Genomic DNA, 19069 nt, shown 5'->3' with positions numbered 1-19069 from the left:
TCAGGCCAGGAGTTAAAGACCGGCATGGACAACATGGTGAGACCTTATCTCTACTAAGAATACAAAATTTAGCCAGGGGTGGTGACACATACCTGTTATCCCAGCTACTCAGGAAGCTGAGGCATGAGAGTCGCTTGAATCCAGGAGGTGGAGGTTGCAGTGAGCCGAGATTTCACCATTGTACTTCAGGCTGGGTGACAGAGCAAGACCCTGTCTCAAAAAAAGAGAAACAACAGTAGTGGGAGAAACTTGAATGTAGCAGGCATCCAATTTTATATATATGTGGGCCACAGATACATACTGTAGAAAAAAATAAACTTGTTTTTATAAGCTGAATACATTATAAACAGGCACAATCTTGAACAGTTTAAAAAAGTTAACTGTGGCTGGGCGCGGTGGCTCACACCTGTAATCCCAGCACTTTGGGAGGCCAAGATGGGCAGATCACGAGGTCAGATCCAGACCATCCTGTCTAACACAGTGAAATCCCATCTCTACTAAAAATACAAAAAATAAGCCAGGCATGGTGGCCAGCGCCTGTAGTCCCAGCTACTCGCGGAGGCTGAGGCAAGAGAATGGCGTGAACCTGGGAGGCGGAGCTTGCAGTGAGCCGAGATCGTGGCACTGCACTCCAGCCTGGGCGACAGAGTGAGACGCCGTCTCAACAAACAAACAAAAAAAAAAAAAAAAAAAAAAAAAAGAAAAAAAAAAAAAAAAATAAATAAATAAAGTTAACTGTTAAGAGCTTTGAAAAGGGTGAGGCTGGCTGCAGTGGCTCACGCCTGTATTCCCAGCACTTTGGGAAGCTGAGGTGGGTGGATCACCTGACTTCAGGAGTTTGAGACCAGCCTGGTCAACATGGTGAAACCCCATCTCTACTAAAAATACAAAACTTAGCTGGGCATGGTGGTGTATGCCTGTAATCCCAGCTACTAGGGGGGCTGAGGCAGAAGGACTGCTTGAACCTGGGAAGCAGAGGTTGCAGTAAGCTGAGATCGTGCCACTGCACTCCAGCCTGGGAAACAGAACGAGACTCAGTCTCAAAAAAGAAAAAAAAAGAGAAAAAAAAGGGTGAGAGTGGGGGCTTTATTTATGTTTAATATGTTTAATACAATTTCAATGTATATTCTTGTGTTCAATACAGTTAATATTTGGAGTGAACAAGGTCAGTCTCATACATCTATCTGTCCTTTCTTCTTCCGCATGTTGAATACAAGGGAAACAGGCTTCTTGGTTTTATAGGCCGCACTTTTCTTGATGCGCTGTCCTTTGATGTTAACAATATATGGCAAGAGAGGGGGCCGGACGGTCAAAACTGTTCCTTCAGGTGTATAGCCTCGGAGATGCAGTCTGTCCTTCACATTAGGTGTTACTGAAACCCAACCTATGCAGGCACATGACACAACACAAAAGGCTGTTAGCAGTCATCTTATTAAAAATACCAAACCAAAGCTGAAAATGGAATATCAGAGAAGGCTGTCACTCTCTTATTATTTTATTATTTTTAAAGAAACTATCTTGCTATGTTACCCAGGCTGAACTAAAGTTCCTGGGCTCCATTGATCCTCCTTCTCATTCAGCCTCCTGAGAAGCCAGGGGAACAGGTGGGCACACCTTATTTTTAAAAAAGCATACAACGCGTTTGTGAAAAGTACAAACTTATTTTCAGAATAGGCTGTATTTTATGAATAAACTAATATGTATACTTTAAAATAATCAGCTTTCATCAGTTAAGGCATTTTCTATTAAAAAAATTGTCAGTAAGGCTGCTTTATTCACTTTTTGTTTTTTTTTTGAGATGGAGTTTGGCTCCTGTTGTCCAGGCTGGCGTGATCTCGGCTCACCGCAACCTCCACCTGCCGGGTTCAAGCGATTCTCCTGCCTCAGTCTCCCGAGTAGCTGGGATTACTGGCATGCGCCACCACACCCAGCTAATTTTGTATTTTTAGTAGAGACTGGGTTTCTCCATGTTGGTCAGGCTGGTCTCAAACTCCCGACCTCAGGTGATCCGCCTGCCTTGGCCTCCCAAAGTGCTGGGATTACAGGTGTGAGCCACTGCACCCGTCCTTTTATTCACTTTTTAAAAAGTACTTGGCATAAAATTACCTGCAGAGGAAAACTTGATGTCTGCCACTGCTTCAGATCCCCCCCGTCCTTCTTTTAACATAATATCTTCAGCAACAAGAGGAGGAAATCCTGCCATTCGTTCTTTTCCACCCATTGGAACCTTCCAGTGAAATAAAGATATTTACAAGTTCAAATTAAATTTCTTGGAACTCTTAACATTAAGTAAATCACTGATAAGATAATTCTGTACAGGGATCAAGAATAAAATCCTTTCAAATATTCAACTGTTGAAAAGAACGTACAATCACTTCTGGGGTCAAATGAAAAGCAAGAGAACTCTGTGATGGGATGAAGCCTACAAATCTCAGGGCCCTGGGCCACACATTGGGCAAGCACCTGGCAGCAGCCTCCGGACAGGAGAATTGTGTTTCACTGACACTGTTTTTAGAATCCTCCACAGGGCTTCACATAGATTAATGTTCGGCAATTAAGGCACGGTCCTTCCAAGTACCTCAGTTCTTACAAGTGTGGCCATCAAGATTAATGCCTGGTCTTTATGAGTTAAGGGTCCATATATAATGGATAAGATTTAGCTTTTATGTTTACAGGTGTTTCCATGATGAGAAGTAATTGGGGTTTTTTTTTTTGAGACAGAGTTTCACTCTTGCTGCCCAAGCTGGAGTGCAATGGCACGATATCAGCTCATTGCAACCTCCGCCTCCAGGGCTCAAGTGATTCTCTTGCCTCAGCCTCCCGAGTAACTGGGATTACAGGTGCGTGCCACCATGCCAGGCTAATTTTTTGTATTTTTAGTAGAAACAGGGTTTCACCATGTTAGCCAGGCTGGTCTTGAACCCCTGACCTCAGGTGATCTGCCCGCCTCGGCCTCCCAAAGTGCTGGGATTACAGGAGTAGGCCACTGTGCTTGGCCGTAACTGGATACTTTATTCATCTATTCATTAGCAAATCTCTCCTATGTTTAGCACTAAGGACACAAAGATAGATTTTGCAGTATGGTTTCTGCCCCCAAGGAGATCAAAGGGGTAAATAATATGTAAGCAAATACAAGGTCAGAAATGTAATGTGAGGCATCCGTAAGTACTATGGTTGTGAAGGAAAGAGATATGAATGTGTTCAGTCAAGGAAAACATTAGCAAAGAAGCAATATATATATAAAACAAACAACAACAAAAACACATAAGCAATTATGAGCAATATTTTGAGAAATGAGTCAAAGTTATTCGGTGGAAAGATATTCTCGGTCAGCATAGGTACAGATAAAAACTGGAAAAAGGATGATGAGTTCAGGGAATTGTAGCTTCATTGTCCAAAGTATGGTGTGTGTGTGTCTGTGTGTGTGTGTGTATGTGTGTGTATTAGTGATGAGGCTATCAGTTTATACAACTTTTTGCAACAATGTCACTATTGGGCACTCAAAATGTGGCTGGTGACACTAAGCAGCCATATTTTAAATTTTCTTTTCTTTTCTTTTTTTTTTTTCCAGACAGGGTTTCACCCTGTCACCCAGGCTACAGTGCAGTGGCATAATCATGGCTCACCACAGCCTCATACTCCTGGGCTCAAGTGGTGCTCCTGCCTCAACCCCTCGAGGAGCTGGGACTACATGGACTACAGGTGCATGCCACCATACCTGGCTAACTTGAGCAAAAATTTTTTTTGAGATGGAGTCTCTCTCTGTCACCCAGGCTGGAGTGTAGTGGCGTGATCTTGGCTCACTGCAACCTCTGCTGCCCCGGTTCAAGCAATTCTCCTGCCTCAGCCTCCTGAGTGGCTGGGATGATACGCACCCACCACCACACCTGGCTAATTTTTGTATTTTTAGTAGAGATGGGGTTTCACCATCTTGGCCAGGCTGGTCTTGAACTCCTGACCTTGTCATCCATCTGCCTTGGCCTCCCAAAGTGCTGGGATTACAGGGGTGAGCCACCGCGCCTGGCCCAATGTGAGCAAATTTTAATTGTCACTAATATATTTAAATTTAGATACCCACATGTGGCTAATGGCTACCAAATTGGACAGTGTAGTCTAGAGAAACAACAGCTGTGTGGCTATTCTAGGATCAGTCTATATAGCGCAAATTTGCTTTATAGCCAGAATTCTCAAAGAGAATGAGGTGAGGGAAAGCGAGCTCAAGATATTGTATAACAGTTCTGTCCAACAAAGGCCTTCCTAACAGAGCTATGGGACCACTCCAGTGTATACTAGCCATAACCATGCAATCATCAAGGCGTGTTGCCTTACCTGGAGTAACGTATGACCTGCATGCTTCTGATACAGAGTGTCTGCCCTGTCCAAGGAGGTGATATGCACAGGGAGGATGTTGGAAGCCACGACTGTAAACCAAGCTGACTGATTTCCCTTAAGAAAGGAAGAAGTCATTTGACCTGGTGAAAAACTTGGAAAACCTGCATATTCAAGGTACAATCAACTATCAAAAAAAAACCCAAAAACCAAAAAACAAAAACCCAATCAGACTCCCTTTATAAGTATTGGTATGGCAGTAGCTGTAAATCAAATTATACTAAGAACAGGGGCACAATACTGAAGCAGTGCATTTCAGCAATTCATGTGAAACAATGACTTCTTTGACAGACTCAATACTATTTTTGAAAAAAATGTCTATTATTAAAAATTAAAAGGAAATACTATCGGCTTCAATTGTCTCTGTGTAAAGCTAGGTTTAAAATATTAACATTTTATGTGCTCTAATGAAATATATAAGGGTACAAGCCTGGTGTGGTGGCTCATGCCTGTAATCCCAGCACTTTGGAAGACCGAGGTGGGTGAATCCCTTGAGCTCAAGTTTGAGACCAGCCTGGGCAACATGGCAAAACCCCATCTCTATAAAAAATACAAAAATTAGCTGGGTGTGGTGATGTGTGCCTGTAGTCCCAGCTACTTGCGGGGCTGGGGTGGGAGGATCACTGGAGCCCAGGAGGTTGAGGCTGCACGGAGCCATAACTATCACAGCACTCCAGTCTGGGCAACAGAGAGAGACCCTGTTTCAAAACAAAACAAAACAAAAAAAAACCAACTCCCCCCAAAACAAAAAACCAACAACCTCCCAAAACGAAATATATAAGGGTTCTAAGTGTGTAAAGCAAAATTTCTAACAAAGTATGAGCAAACACAAAACCCAAGAAATGTGCTATAGTTATGGCCTGTAAGTTGTATTGTGTTGTTGGACATATCCATGTTTCATTTTCCTTTTTTCTCTTCACTTTAGCAAAAGAGAGAACAATTCTATAGACACTCCAAAATCTCTAGATGCTAAATAAATGAATACCAAACAAAAAAGTATATGCATAAAAACACACATATCATGGGAAACAAAGTGTGAAATTAATTTAATGCCTGTAACCCTGTACCTAAAGGTTTGACTTTATCCCATAGATTTGACTCTGTCCCACAGAATAGGGATAGTATCTTGTTTTAAATGCCAAGCTGTGTGGGGTACTCAACTGAAAACATAGTTTTTAAGACCTACCACTTTTTGGGGGGGATGAGGGAGTAGGGCATTTATTTTCTCCAAGTTTTTTTTTTTTTTTTTGAGATGGAGTCTCACCCCATCACCCAGGCTAGAGTGCAGTGGTGCGATTTCAGTTCACTGCAGCCTCCGCCTCTCAGGTTCAAGTGATCTTCCTGCCTCAGCCTCTCTAGTAGCTGGGATTACAAGTGCGCCACCACGCCCAGCTGATTTTTGTATTTTTAGTAGAGATGGGTTTTCACCACGTTGACCAAGCTGGTCTTGATCTCCTGGCCTCAAGTGATCAGCCTGCCTCAGTCTCCCACAGTGCTGGAATCACAGGCGTGAGCCACCGTGCCCAGCCATCCCCAAGTTTTTATTACAGAAATTTTTAAACATAAAAACAAATTAAACTCTATACAATCATGGCTTAATTATCAACATTTTGTCAGTTTTGTTCATATATTTGCTTCCTTAAAGTGAATCCCAATATTTTAAAATCATTTTTTAATGGTACAGACTTTACTTACCTGCAGGAAATCTATGCGGCCTATAGCACCCAAAAACAGAACCATTCCTGGTTTAAGCACAAAAGTTCTTGGAACAATGGACTGTGTTGGCAAAACAATATTTACTTCTTTTTCTGTTAGAAGATTTAAAATCTGTGAAGCGAATGGCAGATTTTTTTAGAAAAATACTTTTATTGAAAATATATTATGATTTACCTATAAAATAAAAAGTGATGAAAAATATGCCAGACTTCAAAATAAACCAAATTATGTCAGTTTGCTACACATCAAATTTATATAGATTCTTCCTGTCTAAATTAATCTCAATCTGATGGCTCTACCTTTGTTTTACAACTTAATCTACAGTAATGGCAAAATAACTTTATAGGTGTATGAGACTTTCCTATGTCAGCAGCATTCCCTAAATGTCAAAATTAATGTGAACCTGAAAACATGTTGATTCAATACCAAGATAGAAAATATATGTTCTCCTGGCCGGGCGCGGTGGCTCAAGCCTGTAATCCCAGCACTTTGGGAGGCCGAGACGGGCGAATCACGAGGTCAGGAGATCGAGACCATCCTGGCTAACACGGTGAAACCCCGTCTCTACTAAAAAATACAAAAAACTAGCTGGGCGAGGTGGCCGGCGCCTGTAGTCCCAGCTACTCGGGAGGCTGAGGCAGGAGAATGGCATAAACCCGGGAGGCAGAGCTTGCAGTGAGCTGAGATCCAGCCACTGCACTCCAGCCTGGGCGACAGAGCGAGACTCCATCTCAAAAAAAAAAAAAAAAAAAAAAAAAAAAAAAAAAAAGAAAATATATGTTCTCCTTATCAAGGCTTGTGGGGAGTAGCAATTTCAGCTTAAAGTAATGGTATATGTGACCTCATGTCCTAGTGGTAAGTATGCATGCATTAAATGCAAAATGGTCACCCCATTCTAGGAGCAAGTAAAGTGGCTGAAGAACCTCTTTCTAAATTCTGGACTTCAATTTCCTTATTTATCCCAAATATTCAGCAGAGAATGAGAAAAAGTTATAAATCCCCTATGCTTATAACATAGAGGATTTATAATTTATCCCTATGATTTATCATAAATCCCTTCTAAGGATGACAAGTTCCTAGAGAGACTAGAGGAAAATAGAAAAGGAAAGGCAGAAGTACAAGATTCTGGAAAGATTTAAGGAATCAAATTCTGGTTAAAAAAGAATAAAGAAGGTACAAATTGGACACAAAACTTGTAAACTTCCTTTTTTTTTTTTTTTTTTGAGAGCGGAGTCTCGCTGTGTCGCCCAGGCTGGAGTGCAGTGGCGCGATCTCGGCTCACTGCAAGCTCCGCCTCCCGGGTTCCCGCCATTCTCCCGCCTCAGCCTCCGAGTAGCTGGGACTACAGGCGCCCGCCGCCGCGCCCGGCTAGTTTTTTGTATTTTTAGTAGAGACGGGGTTTCACCGTGTTAGCCAGGAGGGTCTCGATCTCCTGACCTCGTGATCCACCCGCCTCGGCCTCCCAAAGTGCTGGGATTACAGGCTTGAGCCACCGCGCCCGGCCAACTTCCTTTTTAAGAATAACAAGAGGCTGGGCACAGTGGCTCACGCCTGTAATCCCAGCACTTTGGGAGTCTGAGGCGGGCTGACCAACCAAGGTCGGGAGTTCAAGACCAGCCTGACCAAAATGGAGAAAGCCTGTCTCTACTAAAAATACAAAATTAGCCGGGCACGGTGGTGCACACCTGTAATCCCAGCTACTCGGGAGGCTGAGGCAGGAGAATCGCTTGAATCCAGGAGGCGGAGGTTGTGGTGAGCCCAGATTGCACCATTGCCCTCTAGCCTGGGCGACAGAGCAAGACTCTGTCTCAAAGAAAAAAAAAGAATAACAAGAAAATAAAAAATAGAAATGATACATCACAAGAAAATAATAAGGGAGCTACAAATAGTTTTCTACATTATTTGTGTTTGAAAAGGCACATTAAAAGCCATTTGCAGGTCAGTCAATGGTGGCTCATGCCTGTAATCCCAGGACTTCCAGAGGCAGCAACAGGCAGATCGCTTGAGCTCAGGAGTTTTTTTCTTTTTTTGAGATGGAGTCTCACTGTGTCACCCAGGCTGGAGTGCAGTGGCACGATCTTGGCTCACTGCAACCTCTGCCTCCCAGGTTCAAGCAATTCTCCCTTCTCAGTCTCCCAAGTAGCTGAGATTACAGACATGTGCCACCATGCTTGGCTAATTTTTTTTGGTATTTTTAGTAAAGATGGGGTTTTGTCACATTGGCCAGGCTGGTCTCGAACTCCTGACCTCAAGTGATCCACCTGCCTTGGTCTCCTGAAGTGCTGTGATTAGAGGTATGCGCCATCACGTCCAGCTGAGCTCAGGAATTTGAGACCAGCCTGGGTAACATGGCAGAACCCCACCTCTATGAAAAATACAAAAATTAGCCGGGGTGGTGTGTGTCTGTAGTTTCTAGCTACCCTAGAGGCTGAGGTGGAGGATTGCTTGAGCCAGGAAGGCAGAAGTTACAGTGGGCCAAGATTCCACCACTGCACTCCAGCCTAGACCAGAATGGGCAACATAGCAAGGTCCTGTCTCTACAAAAACTAAACAATTAGTTGGACATGGTGGTGTGTACTTGTGGCCCTAGCTACTTGAGAGGCTGAAGTGGGAGGACTGGTTGAGCCCAGGACTTTGAAGTGACTTCATCATGCCACTGCATTCCAGCCTGGGCAACAGGGGAAACCTTTCTCTGTTTTTTGTTGTTGTTGTTGTTGAGACAGGGTTTCCCTCTGTTGCCCAGGCTGGGCTGCAGTGGCATGATCTCAGCTCACTGCAACCTCTGCCTCCCAATAAGTGTATCAAGTGTTTCTTGTGCCTCAGCCTCCCGAGTAGCTGGAATTACAGGCATGCACCACCATGCCCAGCTAATTTTTTGTATTTTTAGTAGAGATACAGTTCTGGCATGTTGCCCAGGCTGGTCTCAAACTCCTGGGCTCAAGCAATCCTCCCACCTCCGCCTCCCAAAGTGCTGGGACTACAGGCGTAAGGCACAGTGCGTAGCCTGAGTCTTAATACTTCCATTTCACAAGAGATACTTGGTTCAGTTTGGGAAACCCTGGTTTAAGACAGCAAATAAGTGTATCTGTAAACTAACAGAGAAGAAAACTCCAGTGCTGACAGACATTTATATCTAAAAATTTGGGGTTCTCATTCTGCTGTCTAGAATATTTTGCAAATTCTTGCCTTTCTGACACAACTCTTTCATGGAGGGTATATGACTTAAGTAACTGCTATGTCTGATCTAACAGCATCTGAAAGGGAAGAATTAGTCTGGGCGTGGCGGCTCACATCTGTAATCCTAGCACTTTGGGAGGCTGAGGTGGGTGGATTACCTGAGGTGAGGGGTTCGAGACCAGCCTGGTGAAACCGTCTCTAGTAAAAATACAAAAAGTAGCCAGGTGTGGTGGCACATGCCTCTAAAACCAGCTACTCGGGAGGCTGAGGCAGGAGAATCGCTTGAACCCAGGAGGCAGAAGTTGCAGTAAGCCAAGATCATCGTGCCACTGCACTCTAGCCTGGGGGAGAGAGTCAGACTCTGTCTCAAAAAAAAAAAGTTGTAGGGAGGAAGAATTAGTTCATTAAGCTAAAGTGATAGAATATTATTAGAAACCTGTTCTGAACTTTTGGACTGCTAAGGAAGAAAAGATGGCATTAGCAATTATTCTAGGAGGGCAATAAAAGTTAAAAGGTCTATATGATTCAATGACAGGGGACACCAAATAGAATACAATTCTGAGAATGTAACTGTAAGCGTTCCTGATAAGGCCAAGAAAAGTACCTAAGAAACCAATGTGGTTTTGTAGGGAGACACAGAGATAATTAGAATAATCAGAAACTGGTCAGTAACCAGATTCAAAGGAAGTGATTAATGAATCTGTTGTGAGGCTGTATCCTGGATGCACATTTGAGTCCATCAATGATCTGAATGAAGATCCAAACTGCAAATATAAAAAGTAATGAGATTTAATGAATATTTAACAGAGTAAGATATAGGCTGAATTTAACAAGACAAAGTCAAAGTTACCTATGAGGCCCAAAGTTGTCCATGAGCAGTTGGATTAAAAGAGAGGCATACTGTAATCCCAGCACTTTGGGAGGCCGAGACGGGCGGATCACGAGGTCAGGAGATCAAGACCATCCTGGCTAACACGGTGAAACCCCGTCTCTACTAAAAAATACAAAAAACTAGCCGGGCGACGTGGCGGGCGCCTGTAGTCCCAGCTACTCGGGAGGCTGAGGCAGGAGAATGACGTAAACCCGGAAGGCGGAGCTTGCAGTGAGCTGAGATCCGGCCACTGCACTCCAGCCTGCGCGGCAGAGCGAGACTCCGTCTCAAAAAAAAAAAAAAAAAAAAAAAAAAAAAAAGAGGCATAGGGACAAGACAGGTAGAGTTAGTGCTATTCTTTTTTTTTTTTTTTGAGACAGAGCCTCGCTATGTCGCCCAGACTGGAGTGCAGTGGCGCAATCTCAGCTCACTGCAAGCTCTGCCTCCGGGGTTCATGCCATTCTCCTGCCTCAGCCTCCCAGGTAGCTGGGATTACAGGCGCCCGCCACCATGCCTGGCTAATTTTTTTTGTATTTTTAGTAGAGACGGGGTTTCACTGTGTTAGCCAGGATGGTCTTGATCTCCTGACCTTGTGATCTGCCCACCTGGGCCTCCCAAAGTGCTGGGATTACAGGCGTGAACCACTGTGCCCGGCTGGTGTTAATGCTATTCTAAATCATGCTCACCTGAGAGCCCTGCGTTCTCAGTGTCACACTTTAAGAACAAACATAGAAAACATTCTAAAGAGGCCTGGGTCAATGAATAGCCTGTTTCTCAGTGAGCACAGCTGTAGGAAATGAAGACAAATGATCCAGATTGTCAGCACAGTAAATGCTCAACGTTTGCTGGATGAACTAACGAAAGAGAAGAAACGGAAGGGATAGGTGAAGAAGAGACGGGATGTTACACTTTAAAGTATTTCAAAGTCTGGCAAGGGAAATAGGTATTACATTAGTCCCATATGGCTTTAGGGAACAATGGGTGCATGTTACAGGGAGACTGTTCAGCTCAGTACACTCAATACAAAGAGAAGGTCAAAGACCCAAATGAGTTACCTTGGAAGGTGATGTGGCACAGTTTCAGTTAATGGCGAGTCACTCCTTTCAGTTCAAGATGGAGGACCCCTTGATGGCTATGTTATAGGGGTAATTCAAGCAGGAACTAGGGAGATGGACTTCAGTGATATTTATGCTTTTTTCCAATCTCAAAACCTAGGCTTCTGTAAATGTTTCCCTAACTAAGGTAACAATCACAATGATAAAAAATAAGTTGGTTGTCAGCAATGAAGTCTATCAAATGGAACAGAGAACTTGAGGGCATACAGATTCACCCTTAAACAGCTTTTATGAATGAATCAGAACTGAATCTAAAATGGAAGTATACTTCTTTCCCTGTTTTCTGCCAATTAAGACAGCGGTACTTGTACAATTGAGAGTAAATGTTTCAGAGGCTGAAACTAGTAATAGAACTCCAGTTTCCCATTTAGCTGGCTCTAGTGACTAGCATTAAAACTCCAGTTTTAATGACTAGTAATAAAACTCCAGTTTCCCATTTAGCTGGCTCTGCATGCATTACACTCTTTCTCTATTGCAATTCCCCTGTCTTGATAAATTGGCTATATATGAGCAGCAGGCAATATAAATCCATTAAAAAAGAAAAAGAAAGTAAATGTTTCTAAAGGAAACCAAATACATACACAGTTTTCTTTTGTAATTCCAGGGGTGTCATAAAACCAGTGGGCATCTTTCACATCTTGTGCAGTCAATTCTACTTGTTTGGTGGATTTGTGCATACCCATAACAGGTTCATTTTCCATGTCAAAGGCAAGTGAATCAGCATCAAACTCAAAGGGAACTGTATCCTTCCGTTCTTCTGAATACAAGAATGTCCTTCCAACCCTTCCTAGAACAAGTTATAGTAAGGTTATTAGTCACTCCTTTAATACTTTTGACTCCAGACATAATTTTTATGTTTCCCTCAAACAAGTTACTAAGATTACAGTGTAGGGAAGTGAGACAACAATGATACTTTTTTTTTTCTTCCAAAAAGCAATGGGAGTCAAACTCTTGCAATAATCAAGTGTGTGGCTGGCGGTGTACATGGAGTGGCAGGGGTGTCGGTGTGTGGAAATCAAACTGTTTTAAAGAAAGCCTGAAAAGATATACCAAGGAAAGACAGACAATCTAATCTAAAGCTGCTGCATGGAGTAAAAACTTTTACTACCTGTACCGCTCTGGGTTTCCAAATAGTAGCCTTAGCGCTAAAAGGCCTCTTGGTTGCAGAATGAGGAAGACAGTCTCTCCCCACAAAAACTGGCTAGCCTCGGACAACCGTATTTCAGGTTGCTCAACAAAGAATTTTAGCATAATACCAACCAGGGTTTTCCCATAGAGGATGCTTACCTACCACATAACCATGCTTTTTCAGGACATTAAGCTGATTTTGTTCTTGCTCACTAAGATCTTCTTCAGCTTGAGTTGAATCTTTTTTAAGTCTTTGATGTCTTTTAAACCTTCTGTAAGGAGTTGGGTTGCAAATGGGAAACTTCAGAAGGTTTAATGTAGTACCTGAAATACACAGAATAAATACATCTTTAGAACAGGGAATAAGGGGGAAGAAAATGAACATTATTTGAAACTTTTTTAAACTTTTTTTTTTTTTCTGAGACGGAGTCTCCCTCTGTCTCCCAGGCTGGAGTGCAGTGGCCGATCTCAGCTCAGTGCAAGCTCCGCCTCCTGGGTTTACGCCATTCTCCTGCCTCAGCCTCCCGAGTAGCTGGGACTACAGGCGCCGGCCACCTCGCCCAGCTAGTTTTTTGTATTTTTTAGTAGATACAGGGTTTCACCGGGTTAGCCAGGATAGTCTGGATCTCCTGACCTCGTGATCCGCCCGTCTCGGCCTCCCAAAGTGCTGGGATTACAGGCTTAAGCCACCGCGCCCGGCCGAAAATGAACATTTTTGAGGATCTACACTGTGTTGATTACTGTAATAAAATATAAAATTACTGACACTTTACAAATGAGGAAAGCGGTTAAGAGATTAGCTCACAGGGGAAACCAGAATTTGAATCCAAAATCTGTAGGCCCGATTTCTTTCAATTTTCATCACATTACCATTCAGTATAAAAGTAATATTTGTGTAAAATTCAAAGTGCAAGACAGAGAAGAGCAGCTTACTAAATGAAACTCTGGTTTCAAGGGAACAAATAGGGCAGTCAGTTTTTGTCAACTTAAATTTAAACCTGGCTGGGCGTGGTGGCTCACATCTGTAATCCCAGCACTTCGGGAGGCCCAAGCGGGTGGATCACTTGAGGTCAGGAGTTCCAGACCAGCCTTGCCAACATGGTGAAACCCCCCTCTCTACTAAAAATACAAAAAATTAGCTGGGTGTGGTGGTGTGCACCTGTAGTCCAGCTACTCGGGAGGTTGAGGCAGGAGAATCGCTTGAACCCGGGAGGCAAGGGTTGCAGTGAGGTGAGATCACACCACTGCACTCCAACCTGGGCGACAGAGTGAGACTCTGTCTCAAAAAAAAAAATAGCTAGAATTACAGATGTGAGCTACTGAGCCCAGTGAAGCCACACATCAAATTGCACTAATGAACCGGGAGTGGTGGCTCACACCTGTAATCCCAGCACTTTGGGAGGATGAGGTGGGTAGATCACTTGAGGTCAGGAGTTGGAGACCTGCCTGGCCAACATGGTGAAAACCTGTCTTTACCAAAGATACAAAGATTAACTGGGCATGGTGGTGCTTGCCTGTAATCTCAGTGCTTTGGGAGGCCAAGGTGGGCAGATCACGTGAGGCCAGGAGTTTGAGACCAGCCTGACCAGCATGGTGAAACCCCATCTCTACTAAAAATACAAAAATTAGGCCGAGTGCGGTGGCTCATGCCTGTAATCCTAGCACTGTGGGATGCCGAGGCAGGTGGATCACGAGGTCAGGAGTTCGAGACCAGCCTGACCAACATGGTGAAACCCCGTCTCTACTAAAATTACAAAAATTAGCTGGGCATAGTGGCCTGCGCCTGTAATCCCGGTTACTCAGGAGGCTGAGGGAGGAGAATCTCTTGAACCCGGGAGGCGGAGGTTGCAGTGAGCTGAGATCTCACGCCACTGCACTCCAGCCTAGGCGACAGAGTGAGGCTCTGTCTCAAAAACAAAACAAAACAAACAAACAAAAAACACAAATTTCCTTAGGTTCTGACAGTAAAAAGGACGCACACTTTCTGAAACAATATACAAAGAAGTTACAAAGCAGATCTCCAGAACAGGAACTTTGTTTTGTTCCCTGGTCTATCTCCAGTGCCTAGTGACTGGGAACAGAGAAGTGCTGCATAGACACTGTAATTAGAAAATTACTACAACACATCCTGAATTTTCCCTAGCAGTAAGCTGACACAGAAGAGAGGTGTGACCAGAGTGGGGAGAGAATTTGTAAAGGGAAGGGTACAGGCAGCCCGTAGTGGACATTAAGAGAGGATGTAGTCGGTGCCTCGGCTAGGACCAGACGTCCACCTTGTCAGAAAACAAGGTGGGAGAGCCTCCTAAAACTCACCTGGCCAAGGGGAGATGGTGGCTCTGTCGATGGCCTCGGAGCCCTTGGCTGTGCAGTAATCGGACTCCAGGAGCGTGTTAAAGAGAGTGGATTTGCCGGCGTTGGTGGCGCCCACTAAATAGACGTCCCCACGGTAGCGCCAGGAGCGCTGAAGGGCAGAGATCAACTCTTCCACTCCATAGCCGGTCTTGGCGCTGATAAGTCGCACGTCCCTGACCACCGTGCGGGACCAGTTCGGCGGATTCGAATTCTCCCCGTCCTGTGGCTCGTTCTTGACGGGGAGCTGTGGCCCTTGGTGGCCAGGGGCCAGCTGGAGCCCGGCCCGGGCACAGTCGTCCCACAGTCGCTCCCGCAGCCTCTGCCGGTAGCCAGGAGCATCCTGGGGCAGGAGGTCCACTTTGTTTCCCAGCACGATCAACTGCTTGGGGCCCACCAGCGCGGGCAAGTCGGGCAGCAGGGCGTCGGGCAGGTCGAGCAGGTCCACCATGTAGAGCACCAGGGAAGGCCCGGGCCGCCGCAACGCGGCGCTCACCAGCTCCAGGTACTGCTCGCGGCTCACCTGCAGGCGTAGAGCGCGCTGGTGGTGCACCAGCAGCCAGCATCGCTGGCACACGGTCCGCGCCAGCCCGCCGTCTGCCTCCGCCGTGCGGAGGAACTTGTCGCGGGGCAGGTAGCCGGGCACACCGGGGTCCTGGCACTGCAGCTCTGCCCCGCAGCCCGAGCAGTTCACTCCGCTGGGCGGCACTGCCGCGTCCGGGTGCCCCACGACCGGGTGCTCCCGAGGCCTGGTCCGTAGGTTTTGCTGTCGCCGCTCCTTCCGCCGCTGCTGCCTCTGTCGCTCCTCCTCCTCCTGCTGTTGCTGGAGCTCCTGCAGCTGCTCTTCGCGGGTGGGCTCCGGCTCCGGCTCCGGGATGTACTCCGGGAACAGAAAACGCTCCTGCATGTCAGCACCGTCTCCAAAGCCCTCTGTGTCCACGGGGTCATGAGGAAGCTCGCGTCCCAGACTCGATGAGTGCTGGAAGGAGGAGGCGGCAGCGCATCTCCTCCCCAAGAGCGGCTCCCGGAGGCCATGGCGCGCTGCCGTGGGAGTGGATCCACGAAAGAAAAGGCTCAGCAGCCTAAACTGCAGGCGAGCGGGCAGCATGAGGAAGCAGCTCCAGGCAAAGGGGCAGAGTCACAAGCGCGCACGCGTAGTAGGGCCCGAGGCGACGCGCTTGTTAGACCCGAGACGAAAGCGAGTGGGTACTTGGGAGCTGTCCTGGTTAGTTTTGCGTCTAATCTCGTGAGTTCTCGCGATTTAAGCGCCGAGACTGAGAACCTACTCAAAGCTATGGCAAAGGCACTGGAGGATTGAGCTAGACGGGCGGAAGAGAGCAGTGAGCGTTTTGGATTTTTTCACTTTCAGGCTTAACGCCTCACTGCTAGCCCAAGCCGCCGGTAATAAATCATATTTAAAAAGGAGCTTCCGGGCCGGGCGCGGTGGCTCACGCCTGTGATCCCAGCACTTTGGGAGGCCGAGGCGGGCGGATCATGAGGTCAGGAGATCGAAACCATCCTGGCTATGACGGTGAAACCCTGTCTCTACTAAAAATAAAAAAAATAAGCCAGGCGTTGTGACGGGCCCCTGTAGTCCCAGGTACTCAGGAGGCTGAGGCAGGAGCGTGAACCAGGGAGGCGGAGCTTGCAGTGAGCCGAGATCGCGCCACTGCACTCAAGCCTGGGCGACAGAGCGAAACTCCGTCTCAACAAAACAAAACAAAAAGGAGCTTCCGGCCGGGCGCGTGGCTGGAACGGTAGGCGAGCGGGCAGCTCGCCTCTAATCCCAGCACCTTGAGAGGCCGAGGCGGGCGGTTCACCTGAGATCAGCAGTTCGAGACCAGCCTGGCAAACGTGGTGAAACCCCGTCTCTAGTAAAAATACAAAAATTAGCGGGGCGTGGTGGCGCGCGCCTGTAATCCCAACTATTTGGGAGGCCGAGGCAGGAGAATCGCTTGAACCCGGGGAGACAGAGGTTGCAGTGAGCCGAGATCGCTCCACTGCACCCCAGCCTGGGCAACAGAACGAGACTCCATTTCAAAAAATAATTTAAAATAAAAATAGCTTCGTGTTTTGGTCTTTATAAAGGCAAATCAGTTGAGCATCCCAATGTCGCGGATTCACAGAAGGAGCACTTTTTATTAATAAGTATACTTGGCTTTGTTTTCAGGTGTCGTTATTTGTGCGACAACATTGAAAAACAAGCAGAAATAAAACATTAACGGGACGGATGCGACCGCAGATTGCGGGAGCTGTCCTCTCAATCAGCCACCGGCAGCGGCGGCCCACAATTTGCACGTGTGCAACCCTAACTCCCGCCCAAGCTTGCCCTACAATTTGCGCAGGCGCAGATCCTAACTTTGGCGTCCCTGTGGGCGGCCTCTTGTGTGAGACGCACAGTATTCTGGGAACGTCGGAGACGGAAGTTACTTGGTCTTTAGCTCCCGGCGGTGGTGGCTACTGCGCGCTTTTTGTCTTTGATTTCAAGTTAGGAGCTCGGGAACCGTTTGGCAATATGTACGACGCGGATGAGGGTAGGTGAAACCACATGCCACGGCGGTCCAGCAGGGAAGCGTGGGGAACTGATTGGATTGAAGATTGGGGCCTTCCCTCGCGCCGGCCGCACAGTCCCTAGCCTTGTTCCCACACCTTTCAGGCCGGGAACGAAACTGGGGTAGGGAGAGGCGGAGGGTGCAGGGAACACAGCATTAATGTTCCCGGTTAGGTTCACTGCTGCTCTCTGCACTTTCTTGTTCCGTTAGATCTGATCCTCGCTTCCTGTAGTGAAGTAGCGTGCAGAACCGTAAGATAAATTCCGTGGTTTTGAATTTGAAGCAAAGAGCACCCTTTAAAATTTTTCCTTAGAGCCACAGTCGACCTACTGAATAGCTCAAGTGTTGAGTGTCAGCCTGTGTGGAAGGCCCTGGAAATATACTGGGGCAGAGAATATCCGGGGGACGGTGGGGAGACTCGGTTTAGTCTGACATTTCTTCACGCTGTTTGTAAGTCAAAGTAAATTGTCTTTTTTTTTTTTTTTTTTTTTTGAGACGGAGTCTTGCTCTGTCGCCCAGGCTGGAGTGCGGTGGCCAGATCTCAGCTCACTGCAAGCTCCGCCTCCCGGGTTCACGCCATTCTCCTGCCTCAGCCTCCGGAGTAGCTGGGACTACAGGCGCCCGCCACCTCGCCCGGCTAGTTTTTTTTTTTGTATTTTTAGTAGAGACGGAGTTTCACCGTGTTAGCCAGGATGGTCTCGATCTCCTGACCTCGTGATCCGCCCGTCTCGGCCTCCCAAAGTGCTGGGATTACAGGCTTGAGCCACCGCGCCCGGCCGTAAATTGTCTTAAAAGATGGCGTTTAAATTTCCTCTTCTCACAGTGTCACAGTTCTCACAATGTCATAGTTCTCAGATGATATGTATTCTGCTACACTGGACCAATGTATAATATCTGTTTCTTTGCGCATATAGAATTCTTAGTAGTGGCCGAGCGCGATGGCTCCCGCCAGCACTTTGGGAGGCCGAGACGTGCAGATCGTTTGAGGTCAGCCTGACCAACATGGGGGAAATCCCGCATCTACTAAAAATACGAAAATTAGCCGAGTGTGATGGCGCGCGCCTGTAATCCCAGCTATTCGGGAGGCTGAGGCCACATCACTTGAGCCCAGAAGGCGGAGGTTGCAGTGAGCTGAGATTGCGCCTGTGCACCACAGCCTGAATGACAGCGTAAGACTCTGTCTTGAAAAAAAAAAAAAAAAAAAGAATTCTTAGTTGAATCAAGTGTATTTTCGTGGCTGCCTTTTCCATTCTCCATATCTACGAATTCAAATCTTATTTTCTTCTAGCTCTCAATTCCTTGGCCACCCCTTACATCTCCTCTCTTTATTCCCTCAGCTACTTCTGATAAATGAGATGGAAAAAATTGAAGCAAAAGCTTAAACTTAAAAAAAAATTTTTTTTGAGAGATGAGGTCTGGCCATGTTGTCCAAGCTGTTCTCAAATTCCTGAGCTCAAGCCATCTGCCTGTCTCAGCCTCCCAAAGTGCTGGGATTACAGGCGTGAGCCACTGTGCCCAGCCAAAAACTTAAACTTTTAAAGCTGTTTAAACTTCTGTCTCATTTATATCTTGTGTTCTAGAAATTTATTAGCGTCATTATATTACTTGTTCTTTTTAACTATTATCTCAGTAGAAGAAAAATTCGAAAAAAAGATTTTTTAAAGCATAATTTTTGGCTAGGTAGTATATTCTCAGCTCACAAGCCAGAAGGTTTAAAAATGTTGAAGTGGGGTGGCTGGTGCAATGGCTCACGCCTGTTATCCCTGCATTTT

The 19069-nt window shown here is 46.1% G+C and overlaps 2 protein-coding genes across 3 annotated transcripts in view; one reads left to right on the top strand and one right to left on the bottom strand.

Annotated features, from left to right (window-relative positions):
• Positions 1-1067: 1067 nt before the first annotated feature.
• Positions 1068-17101, bottom strand: NOA1 (nitric oxide associated 1). 2 transcript variants are annotated; one of them, XM_033214571.1, is made up of 7 exons: positions 14710-17101; positions 12556-12720; positions 11850-12055; positions 6085-6216; positions 4330-4446; positions 2107-2227; positions 1068-1384 (listed from the first exon to the last, which is right to left on the bottom strand). In XM_033214571.1, the coding sequence occupies exons 1-7, from the start codon at positions 15851-15853 to the stop codon at positions 1173-1175; spliced, it is 2097 nt and encodes a 698-aa protein (XP_033070462.1). In that variant the 5' UTR covers positions 15854-17101; the 3' UTR covers positions 1068-1172. The 2 variants fall into 2 exon arrangements, with proteins under 2 accessions (XP_033070462.1, XP_033070463.1); XM_033214572.1 differs by lacking the exon at positions 4330-4446 and having other exon boundaries at positions 14710-15990.
• Positions 16921-19069, top strand: part of POLR2B (RNA polymerase II subunit B) — a 53787-nt gene continuing 51638 nt past the window's right edge. Inside the window, exon 1 of the mRNA XM_033214567.1 lies at positions 16921-17279. Within this exon, the coding sequence (XP_033070458.1) occupies positions 16976-17279 (304 nt within the window). The 5' untranslated portion in view covers positions 16921-16975. The remainder of the gene's footprint in view (positions 17280-19069) is intronic.

The sequence above is a fragment of the Trachypithecus francoisi genome, unplaced genomic scaffold (assembly GCF_009764315.1).
Source record: "Trachypithecus francoisi isolate TF-2019V2 unplaced genomic scaffold, Tfra_2.0 Lachesis_group1, whole genome shotgun sequence".
In the NCBI taxonomy this organism is placed as follows: domain Eukaryota; kingdom Metazoa; phylum Chordata; class Mammalia; order Primates; family Cercopithecidae; genus Trachypithecus; species Trachypithecus francoisi.
Note: the sequence above shows the minus strand (reverse complement) of the source record. Positions and strands in the feature narration are given on the sequence as shown.